This window comes from Rhamphochromis sp. 'chilingali', assembly GCF_963969265.1.
Source record: "Rhamphochromis sp. 'chilingali' genome assembly, chromosome: 19".
Lineage (NCBI taxonomy): Eukaryota > Metazoa > Chordata > Actinopteri > Cichliformes > Cichlidae > Rhamphochromis > Rhamphochromis sp. 'chilingali'.
In genome coordinates, this window is record NC_137946.1 from 34105355 (window position 1) to 34117295 (window position 11941).

At 45.3% G+C, this 11941-nt stretch overlaps 1 protein-coding gene and 1 long non-coding RNA gene across 4 annotated transcripts; one reads left to right on the forward strand and one right to left on the reverse strand.

Moving 5' to 3' along the window:
• Nucleotides 1-485: 485 nt before the first annotated feature.
• On the reverse strand, nt 486-11348 carry LOC308387777. The gene is made up of 3 exons (XR_013969986.1): nt 10809-11348; nt 1945-2368; nt 486-714 (listed from the first exon to the last, which is right to left on the reverse strand). It is a non-coding gene; the product is annotated as an uncharacterized lncRNA (long non-coding RNA).
• timd4 (T cell immunoglobulin and mucin domain containing 4) lies at nt 6118-8896 on the forward strand. Of its 3 annotated transcripts, none has more exons than XM_080867990.1 (8): nt 6118-6216; nt 6579-6757; nt 6931-7093; nt 7159-7275; nt 7352-7431; nt 7868-7979; nt 8056-8089; nt 8293-8896. In XM_080867990.1, the coding sequence occupies exons 1-8, from the start codon at nt 6156-6158 to the stop codon at nt 8375-8377; spliced, it is 831 nt and encodes a 276-aa protein (XP_080724116.1). In that variant the 5' UTR covers nt 6118-6155; the 3' UTR covers nt 8378-8896. The 3 variants fall into 3 exon arrangements, with proteins under 3 accessions (XP_080724116.1, XP_080724117.1, XP_080724118.1); XM_080867991.1 differs by having other exon boundaries at nt 7159-7263; XM_080867992.1 differs by lacking the exon at nt 6118-6216 and adding an exon at nt 6234-6449.
• Nucleotides 11349-11941: the final 593 nt, after the last annotated feature.

Consider the following 11941-nt stretch of genomic DNA (forward strand, 5'->3'; position numbering starts at 1 on the left):
TATCATGGTGGCTGGACTTTGTTCTCTGTGTTCTGTGCCTTTAAATGTCTCTGCAGGTCCCTGCTGATTTGAGAGCTGGCAGCTGCTGATTGGTTCCCTGATCAAGTGGCTTTTTTAAAAACCCTCCCCAGCAGCAGCTGAGCTGTGTGTGTGTGTGTGTGTGTGTGTGTGTGTGTGTGTGTGTGTGTGTGTGTGTGTGTGTGTGTGTGTGTGTGTGTGTGTGTGTGTTCGTTCCTGTCTAGCTATCTTTGTGAGGACGGAAAGCTGCATTCTACTATACTTGTGAGAACCAACAGTCACTCTTCATGCAGCTGAGTACATCAAGGTTTTAAAACAGAAGCTGTGCAGGTCTGAGATCAGCAGCTTTGTGAAACACCAAACTGAGGTCCTGGTAATGCTGATATATAGTGACACAGTTACATGAGTGATTCAATTCAATTCAATTCAGTTTTATTTATATATATATACACACTGTGTATATATATATATTTATATAGCGCCAAATCACAACAAAAGTCGCCTCAAGGCGCTTCATAGATACAGAGAAAAACCCACCAATCATATGACCCCCTATGAGCAGCACTTTGGCGACAGTGGGAAGGAAAAACTCCCTTTAAACAGGAAGAAACCTCCGGCAGAACCAGGCTCAGGGAGGGGCGGAGCCATCTGCTGTGATTGGTTGGGGTGAGAGAAGGAAGACAGGATAAAGACATGCTGTGGAAGAGAGACAGAGGTTAATAACAGATATGATTCAGTGCAGAGAGGTCTGTTAATACATAGTGAGTGAGAAAGGTGACTGGAAAAGAAAAACTCAATGCATCATGGGAATCCCCAGCAGCCTACGTCTATTGCAGCATAACTAAGGGAGGATTCAGGGTCACCTGGTCCAGCCCTAACTATATGCTTTAGCAAAAAGGAAAGTTTGAAGCCTAATCTTGAAAGTAGAGATAGTGTCTGTCTCCTGAATCCAAACTGGAAGCTGGTTCCACAGAAGAGGGGCCTGAAAACTGAAGGCTCTGCCTCCCATTCTACTTCTAAATACTCTAGGAACAACAAGTAGGCCTGCAGAGCGAGAGCGAAGTGCTCTAATAGGGTGATATGGTACTACAAGGTCATTAAGATAAGATGGGGCCTGATTATTTAAGACCTTGTATGTGAGGAGCAGGATTTTGAATTCTGGATTTAACAGGAAGCCAAAACAGGAGAAATCTGCTCTCTCTTTCTAGTCCCTGTCAGGACTCTTGCTGCAGCATTTTGGATCAGCTGAAGGCTTTTCAGGGAGTTTCTAGGACTTCCTGATAATAATGAATTACAGTCGTCCAGCCTGGAAGTAATAAATGCATGAACTAGTTTTTCAGCGTCACTCTGAGACAGGATATTTCTAACTTTAGAGATGTTGCACAAATGGAAGAAAGCAGTCTTACATATTTGTTTAATATGTGCGTTGAAGGACATGTCCTGGTCAAACATGACTCCAAGGTTCCTCACAGCGTTACTGGAGGCCAAGGTAATGCCATCCAGAGTAAGGATCTGCTTAGATACCATATTTCTAAGCTTTTCAGGGCCGAGTACAATAACCCTTTTTTGTCTTTAACTTTATCAATAAAACAGCTGCAGCCTTCACTACAGCACATGTGGTACTTTAACCTTTGTACTGTTTTCCTCACTTAATTTTACAGTTAACATGTGAACATGTTGGATGATCTGTCTGCTGTCACTGGGTGGTGCTGAGGTCTGAATCTGAGGGCAGCTCCTGTAATCACAAACTGAAATATAAAGTTGATCTCAAATCTGAAATAAAGCTGATCCTTCTGTCCTCACACACTCAGGATCTGAAGCTCTTCTCTTACATTTTTTAGTCCTACAGTTCTGCTGATATGAGCTGTTTTTTTTACAAAAGGACGAAGCCTTTTAAACCAGCAGATTATCCAGTATAATGTTTACCGTTGACTTGTTGGTGCTTGTAAATGCAGGTCTACAAAGATGAGATGATGGAGCAGGTTTGAGTCCTGGTTCAGTCTGCTGCTGCAGAGGTGGAGGTGTTATCAGCAGTGTTTGAGCTGCTGCCTGAGCTTTGGACAACAAAGATAAATGCTCTAAATGATTTCTCTCAAAGGATGTATGGAGCACTGCACATGTAAACGCCGTGTCCCCTTCCTCTGAGCCAAACAGACAAAAGGACAGCACAGCCAAGCAGCAAACACTTGTATTATGACTCTGCCTCCTGATTTGGGCTGGGTCCAGTCCTTGGCTCATCTTACATCTTCTGCAATGGACATCTTCCTGTAAGAGGAGACAGACGACACCTCTCTTCGTACACATGGCGACCGTCTCCATCCTCCAGTCAGCTCTTCAGTGGAATCCTTCACTGCAAATACACACAAACTGTACTGGGGGCTTAAAAACTAAAGTAACTAAAACATGGAGGTAAACAAGTGTGTGTAAATGTACTAATCAACTTATATATGCTCGCCATGTTTGTTTTTAACTGCAGCTGATGATGTCAGACTCTGCTTCTAGGCCCCGCCCATTAAACACACCTGTACCTACATAGATAAGCTCTGTTGGCTGAATTCAGCTGAAGTGGAGTCCACTCTGCATGGACACAGCCTCCACTGACTGCCCTCACATGTGCTTTAGTGCAGTGTACTGAAGCACAACACACACACACACACACACACACAACCTGGCCAAGTCTACCAAACGTCCGTGCCCAGGTAACACCACGTGGACGTGACTGCTGGGACAGAGCGACTCTTCTGTCGGCACACAAATGAAGCTGCACTGCAGCTAAAAGGCAAATAAGACTTTTGTATATATTCAGAGAAACAAGCATCGCTGTGCTGCACTGCACAGGAGAGGCTAGTAGTTTATTACTCATTTATTTAATGGGTTTGCTGTGGTAACCAGTGCACAGTGGGAGACAAAGGAATATGAGTATAAACATGGCTGTGTCTTGATGCAGCCTGTGCTGTGTTCATGTGAGAAATGTCTGCCTCTTGCATCCACATTATTAATGACTCACACTCCCAGCTCTTTGTATTACTGCACATCGGTATAAAACCTTCACCTCTCTGCGTGTTTGGGCTTTTCTTCTTCTTCTCACATTTCAAGTTCTTAGATTTTTGGCTTATTTGAAACTAAAAGTCTCAGATTTTCAGTTTGTGAAGAAAAAGAAGAAAACAGAAACATTTGGATCAAATAAAGAAGCCTCTGTGTGACGGCGACGTCTCCACCAGCCAGCAGAGAGTGTCTGTGTGTGTGTGTGTGTGTGCGTGTGTGTGTGTGTGCGTGTGTGTCTGTGTCTGTGTGTCTGAGTGTGTGTGTGTGTGTCTGTGTGTCTGAGTGTGTGTGTGTGTGTCTGTGTGTGTGTGTGTGCATGTGTGTGCGTGTCTGTGTGCGTGTGTGTGTGTGTGTGTCTGTGTGCGTGTGTGTGTGTGTGTGTGTCTGTGTGTGTGTGTGTGTGTGTGTGTCTGTGTGTGTGTGTGTGTCTGTGTGTGTGTGTGTCTGTGTGTGTGTGTGTGTCTGTGTGTGCGTGTGTGTCTGTGTGTGCGTGTGTGTGTCTGTGTCTGTGTGTGCGTGTGTGTGTCTGTGTGTGTGTGTGTGTGTCTGTGTGCGTGTGTGTGCGTGTGTGTGTGTGTGTGTGTCTGTGTGTGCGTGTGTGTGTCTGTGTCTGTGTGTCTGTGTGTGTGTCTGTGTGTGTGTGCGTGTGTGTCTGTGTGTGTGTGTGTGTGTGTGCGCGTGTGTGTGTGTGTGTGTCTGTGTGTGTGTGTGCCTGTGTGTGTGTGCCTGTGTGTGTGTGTGTGTGTGCGTGCGTGCGTGTGTGTGTGTGTGTGTGTGTGTCACAGAGACAAAGTCTTTTTGTCCTCTGTGTTTTCTTCAGTTAAAGTCAGTTTTCAGCTTCGTCTGTTCTTCGTCAGTCATGACGCCGCCACCATCATTTCTCCTCCACCAGCTCTGACATCACTGTCATGGTCACATGAACGCGGCGAGGACAAATAAAAGCTCACTGTGTGAAACTAACACAGCTTAAAACACTAAACAGAACATGGAAACGAAATAAAGACAGACGGCTTACGGTGACCAACCCACGGACTACAAAACACACTGATGACATCATCATTTACCTGTGAGGTCATCACTGTGCAAGTTTCACCAGATTCTGACCAAGAGGAGAGGAAGAGGAGGAGGAAGAGCAAATCCTGTGGACGGACACCTCGTTGTTGCTACTGAACTTTAATTTACCACAAGTTTACAGCTTATTACACTGTAACTGTACTTTATTACAACTGTACACAACTGTACACAACTGTACTTTACTACAACTGTACACGACTGTACTTTACTACAACTGTACTTTATTACAACTGTACTTTATTACAACTGTACACAACTGTACACAACTGTACTTTACTACAACTGTACACGACTGTACTTTACTACAACTGTACTTTATTACAACTGTACTTTATTACAACTGTACACAACTGTACACAACTGTACTTTACTACAACTGTACTTTATTACAACTGTACTTTATTACAACTGTACACAACTGTACACGACTGTACTTTACTACAACTGTACTTTACTACAGCTGTACTTTACTACAACTGTACACAACTGTACACAACTGTACTTTACTACAACTGTACACGACTGTACTTTACTACAACTGTACTTTATTACAACTGTACTTTATTACAACTGTACACAACTGTACACAACTGTACTTTACTACAACTGTACACGACTGTACTTTACTACAACTGTACTTTACTACAACTGTACACAACTGTACACAACTGTACTTTACTACAACTGTACTTTATTACAACTGTACACAACTGTACACAACTGTACTTTACTACAACTGTACTTTATCACAACTGTACACAACTGTACTTTACTACAACTGTACTTTATTACAACTGTACACAACTGTACTTTATTACAACTGTACACAACTGTACTTTACTAAAACTGTACTTTATTACAACTGTACACAACTGTACACAACTGTACTTTACTACAACTGTACACGACTGTACTTTACTACAACTGTACTTTACTACAACTGTACACAACTGTACTTTACTACAACTGTACTTTACTACAACTGTACACAACTGTACACAACTGTACTTTACTACAACTGTACTTTATTACAACTGTACACAACTGTACACAACTGTACTTTACTACAACTGTACTTTATCACAACTGTACACAACTGTACTTTACTACAACTGTACTTTATTACAACTGTACACAACTGTACTTTATTACAACTGTACACAACTGTACTTTACTAAAACTGTACTTTATTACAACTGTACACAACTGTACACAACTGTACTTTACTACAACTGTACACGACTGTACTTTACTACAACTGTACTTTACTACAACTGTACACAACTGTACACAACTGTACTTTACTACAGCTGTACACGACTGTACTTTACTACAACTGTACACGACTGTACTTTATTACAACTGTACACAACTGTACTTTACTAAAACTGTACTTTACTACAACTGTACACGACTGTACTTTATTACAACTGTACACAACTGTACTTTACTAAAACTGTACTTTACTACAACTGTACACAACTGTACACGACTGTACTTTACTACAACTGTACTTTACTACAACTGTACTTTATTAGAACTGTACTTTATTACAAATGTACACAATTCTACTTTACTAAAACTGTACTTTATTACAACTGTACACAACTGTACTTTACTACAACTGTACTTTATTACAACTGTACACAACTGTACTTTACTACAACTGTACTTTACTACAACTGTACTTTACAACTGTACTTTATTACAACTGTACTTTACAGCTGTACCATATTACAGCTGTACTTTATTACAACTGTACACAACTGTACTCAACTGTACTTTACTACAACTGTACTGTGAACTCAGTACTGTAGTACATTTCCCAGACTGGTTACTCTGCAGCACTGATGATACACACGTAAACACTGCAGCCGTTCACACTTGCAGACACACAAACAGGCTGTGTGTGTAGCTCCGCCCCCGTGACCTCCCCCCAACCTCCATCACAGAGACACACTGTTCAGTGTGGCCGGACAGTCATCCCTCACACACGCTCACACACACACACTCGCAGGATGGCTGCTGTCTCTCCTCCAACGCCCAGATCCTTCATCGCCCTCCTCTTCCTCCTGTCAGGTGAGAAGCACACACTCTGACATCAGCGTGACATCACAGCACAGGTCCTGACTCGTGGGTGTGACAGCGGCGGTCAGGTCTGTTTGTATGGTGTGATCGACGCCTCGTGGCTTCCTGTCTCTTTGTCTGTGTGAGCTCGTCTGTTCTCGTGGTCGTCTCCTGCTGGTCGACTGTTTCTCTTCTATGAAGGATTCAAAGTTTACCCAGCACAGAGCGCCGGTCAGCTACAGGAAGTCAGTACTGCGTATTTCCTGAATCCCGCTTTTTTTATTTGATCCTTCGCTCTTGTTGGTCTTATGTCACATCACAGCATCTCGTGTGTTTACATGTGCAAACGTCATGTTTGTGTGTTTGTGCTGCAGGTGGACGGTTTTCGTCCGTTTCCTCTTTTAAAGTAATGGAAGGGGGCGTGGCCTCTCTGTCCTGTCAGTACTCCGTGCAGCGTTTCGGGCTCAGCCGGGTCTGCTGGGGTCGCGGCTGCGGGACCTTCTGGTGCAGCAACATCCTGGTGCAGACCGACGAGAACGGCGCCGTCACACAGGTGTGATTACATCACAGAGGTCAGATTACATCTCAGAGTCACAGAGGTCAGGCATAACGTTGAGAACTTGATTATCTGGGGTTACCTGGCACTCCTGTAAGCTCCTCCCTGTTTATTCTTCTGTTGAATTCATGCTCCTCCTCCTGGTTGTATAACCCTGGTCCTGGCTGCAGGTGGAGGACCGCTACCAGCTGACGGGGGACATCATGGACGGGCAGATGGACCTGGACATCCTGAACGTGAGGCGGACAGACAGCGGGCCGTACTGCTGCAGGGTGGACATCAACGGGCTCTTCAACGACCAGAAGATGATCATGAACCTGAGAGTGGTCAAAGGTGAGCGACTGGTTTTATTTCTGAGGTTCTCCAGAGTTTGGTGATTCAATGTTTGTCCCTCTCAGCTCCGGTCTCGGCGCTCGTCCCCAGCTCTCCTCCTCCAACAACAACAGCGAGCACAACGACGGAGCTCACGACTGAACGAGTGACGGAGTCACCGACCTCCACAGGTGTGACGACAGGTGAGGTGAACTGTCTCTGTTAACTCTTCTCTGTGATAGACGTCCACTCCAGGTCTCTGGTCTCTGTCTCGTTTAGCCAACTGGAAAACTCTGCTGTCGTCTCAGCTGGACCTTCTGAGGAGAAACTCCACCCTGCTGCACGCTGACACCCTCACTGTGAGTAAGCACCACCCTCGCCATTACCTGCCATCTTAGGCCACGACGTGTTCGGGATTGTACAGCCACTAGCTCATAGCTTAGCTTAGCATGGAGGCTGGAAACAGGGCAAACAGGTGAGACCAAAGCGGAGCACGTTGGAGCAAACAAACACCAGGAGCTCGTGCGTACACCACAGTGTTGAGTCAGGGTGAGGACGTCCGTCCCACAGTTACCGCTGGGAACAAACTGGGTCATCAGCAGATCCCAGCTCAGCAGCATGAATGGATGAAACCTCACCGACCTTCTGGTTAGTGGCTGCCTGCTCTGCTGCCTGAGCTACAGCCCACTTTAAGAGTTCATGTCCTAAATTAACCGTTTCAGCCTCGGACCTTTGTTAGCCAGCTCCAAGCGAAACTGTCCGTGCTGCAGTCTGATGAATCCTCTCCACCTGCAGGTGGAGGACGCTCTGCCCTCCCTCTCCCTTCAGATCAACGTTCCCGTCCTCTCTCTCTCCGTCAGCGTGTTGATGGTCCTCGCCGCAGTGTTCCTCTTCCTGGCCTTCAGACGTACGTCCTCCATGTCTCTGCAGCACGTTTGCACACAGACACAAACATGAGGTTCATTTTTTGTTTTCTGCTGCAGGTGGAATCTACAGACGAGCCTTAAAGCCCGGCTGGTGAGTTCAGCACAGGAAGCAAACAGCACGCTAACACGCTGATGTCACACAGCGACAGCCAATCACAGCCAGCCAGCTTACTCTCACACCTGAAACAAAGCACGCAGAAAGAAACACAGACCACCTCCACAACATGAATCAGAGTTATTGCTGCAGTGCTGAGGCTCGCTCTGGCAGTAACTCGGCTGTTTGTAACTCTGCAGCTTCTCCTCTGAAGAACCTCCTCACATCATCTACGAGATCCGCATGAGGAGGCCGGTGCAGGAGAACATCTACACTCTGGACTAACAGAGGAACCAGAGCGGCATTCGTGCAGGGAGGACGCTGGTGACGTTTCTGTTTACACTGTTATTAGAAACACTGTGATGAGCTCAGCACTGAGAGCGTGTTTAATGATTTTTGGTTCCTGGGTTATCTCTGCTCGTTGTTCATGTCTATTCTACTTTCTCTTTACATTTGTGACAGAAAAAATAAAGAGGCTGATGAATGTGAGATGTTGTGGTTAAATCTCAGTGGCCTCCATCTGTGATCTCAATAATAAAGCTGTATGTGTGGAAGCCTGAGAGCCAAATAAAAGTCTGTCTCAGTTCTTAGCTATTCTTTTTTTTATAAAAACAATAATCTGGGTGTCCCAACCTCTAACAAAAACGTGGGTTAAAGCGAAAAAGTTACGGCCTCCCCGTCGGGGAATCACTGCACTAAACCCTTGTGCAGTACCTTTGTTTGTCCATGATCACAGCCCTTTGGGCTGGTGGCGCTCTACACCATTGACGCACATGCATATTTCTCCACCTTGTGGCCAAAGACGGTATTACACCCATGACTCCCCGTGGGATTGTTTACCTAAACGGCCCTAAACCGTCTCCCATTCATTCTCTATGGTAGTGCTAAACCACTACGGATGTAATATATTATTGGCCACTGTGGTCTCCCGGCGCTGTTTCGTCATTTTTAAAACTTTCCACCTCCAGAGAAGAAGTCAGACCTCAGCGCTGAGTGCTCATTAACCACAGGTAAGTAAGGTTACCTGAAATAAGAGTAAACCTGCAGCATAAATGTGCAGCTGTGTTTTGAAGGTTTATGACAGCTGGATTCATGTTTAGTTAAACAGTTTGTTGCTGTGTTCATCATGAATGAACGGCAGCTTTCATTACTCCGTGTGTGTAAATCAGCTGAGTGGGTTTCTGACAGAGTTATGTTGGCAACATTAAACGTGTGTGTGTTGTTTTCATGTTGATAATACACACACACACACACACACACACACACACACACACACACACACACACACACACACACACACACACACACGGCTCCACCTCAAACCCAAACCTCTTTTTAAGCATTTCTGCAGCTGGGTAATATCCATTGATTATTTAAAATTACATTGTAAATTGCAACTAACAACAACAACCCGCTTCTACAGTAGCTAACATGTTCGTGGATGATGACGACCAATCAGACACCACGTCAGTTATGGAGGAGACAAGCAATGAAGCAGTTGAAGCTACTACAGTACTCGTAAGTGTTCCGTGTTCCGTGTTCTTCAAGTAAAACAGATGCATCAACCCAGACTGAGATAAGTAAGTCAGACGTAGCGGCACAGCAGCAGTCTGATGTGCACTTTCCAGTCTCAGCGGACCACACCTACACAAGCAGACAGGAGACTGAACTGGACAAACAAGTAGACGTGGATGATGGTAACTCCCAGGATTTGTTCTTGTCATTTGATGAATCTAGTGAACCAGTGAACTGAAGAAGCTTCTCGGATGAGAGGTGAAACGTCTTCAAGCAACTTAAAGAAGTCCAGACGCTTTTCTTTGCAAGCTGCTTTGACCTCCAGCTCTCGAGTCTCAGACTTCAAATACCGCACATACAAACACAAGACTTCTTCTAGTTTATGAGCCACAGTTAAAACAATTACACAAGCGGTGTATGAAGTGTGGCTCCCCGATTGTACAAGAAGAAATCAAAGAGCTTCAAAATGAAGGATCACAGTTGACTCTGGAGCTCAGTACGGATGGCAGTCTCAGCCTACTTTGAGTGGCACCAAAGGACAAGGAAACCTGCTTCTAACAGCATCAGTTTTTTCAGTGGCATTCATTTTGCTAAATTTTGTAGTAACTTGAACCTAAGTGAAGACACATACACGTCATTGAGAAAGAGATTTGTGTTTCCTGTTATTGAGAAAATGTGGATAAAAGAGCAAAAGTAGTGAGTTAAAAGCCATGAAATCACAGGAAGAAGTTGTTGTCTGTGGAGATGGCAGGTGTGATTCTCCTGGACACTCAGCCTCTACAAACACCTACACCCTACCTGTCACCCAAGTTTCAAATTCTAATGCCATTGAAATCAAAGGATTTAAAGAAGCTCTAAAAACCAGAGAGGGAAATAAAGTGTCTCAACCATTTCCACTGACAGACATCCTCAAACTGTAAAAGAAACGATGGTCAGCAATCCTGAACAGCTTCACCAGTTTGATCCCTGGCATGTGGCTAAAGCAGTGTCCAAAAACTGTCAGCTGACTGTGAGAGAAAGGTTTGTGAAGGTCTGGGAGCTCGGATTCAATCCATCATCAGTGCGCATGTGTTTTCAATGTTGAGTGGTAGTATGATGCAAACAGTGTGTTAGTTGTGTTTCACTTCTGTAGCCTGTGTGCATCGCACTGCTAAATGTGTTGTGTGTTTAGAGTTTTGCTAAATGGGAGATTCAGACTTACAAATGGTGTCCTGACCAGATGAATAGTGTTTACGATTTTGGCAGATCCATTTGATGAAGGAGTTTTCATAGTTGACAGTCATACCCAGGGAGCGCTCCGATCCCTCCTGTTGAAGCTCGATCGATTAAAGACACGTGTGCACCTGTGAGGGAGCGGAGCCTCAGGCTGCAGGAGGAGGTGCAGGGAGAGTACGTCCTGGACTTTGGGGATTAAAGGATCGTCTTTCCTGTGTCTTCTGGAGACGATGACTGGTGAATGGACTGGTCTCTGTACTCTACTGCAGCACTCAGAGCACGTCATACACCCTGTGTGTGTTTAAAGTGTTTCATATTCACACTCAGGCGGACATTTACGCCTGGAGAAGGAAAGGCAGAAGATTATTGGACTGTGGAAATGATGCCACTATCGATTATAACAGCACGGCGAAACAAAACCGCTGTTTCCGCCCGGTTTCGAACCGGGGACCTTTCGCGTGTGAGGCGAACGTGATAACCACTACACTACGGAAACTGTGCAGCTTCCTCGTCGCACACAGACACCGATAGGCTGGGCCGTGGCCCGTTATCTGTGACCTGATGAGGGTTGCATTAACATAACTGTGTTTACACATCGCTGTGAGCAGGTTTCCGTAGTGTAGTGGTTATCACGTTCGCCTAACACGCGAAAGGTCCCCGGTTCGAAACCGGGCGGAAACACTAATGACTTTTTTTTTTCTTTTCCTATCTTGAAGAAGAAGAAATGCTAGCTAACAGCAGAGCCGTTAGCCGTGTGCGTAGTTTGAACGAGGCACGCGCAATCAAAGTGTGCACGCGCAATCAACCCAAAACGTTTCAGTGGGACAGACGTGTCACATGTTCCAGGGAACGTATCGCCACTGGTGTTTCTTACTGCTGCTTTCACTTCCGTTTACGTGAGTCAGTACACGTTAAACAACTACTCACGAGGAAGTGGTCCACGCGGACCAGTTAATGATGCGAAACGTGTGTATGAATAAAAGCAAACGCCTGTTTCCGCCCGGTTTCGAACCGGGGACCTTTCGCGTGTGAGGCGAACGTGATAACCACTACACTACGGAAACCTCTGCAAGGCTGCTCACGGTGTGCATAGAGGAGCCCGGGCACATGCCTGTCTGC

What these genes read in the sequence shown, in the direction of transcription:
- timd4 (XM_080867990.1), top strand. Translation starts at nt 6,156, where the DNA reads ATGGCTGCTGTCTCTCCTCCAACGCCCAGATCCTTCATCGCCCTCCTC. An exon ending in GAACCTGAGAGTGGTCAAAG is followed by an intron (nt 7,094 to 7,158) that starts GTGAGCGACTGG and finishes TGTCCCTCTCAG; the next exon opens with CTCCGGTCTCGGCGCTCGTC. An exon ending in TGCACGCTGACACCCTCACT is followed by an intron (nt 7,432 to 7,867) that starts GTGAGTAAGCAC and finishes CTCCACCTGCAG; the next exon opens with GTGGAGGACGCTCTGCCCTC.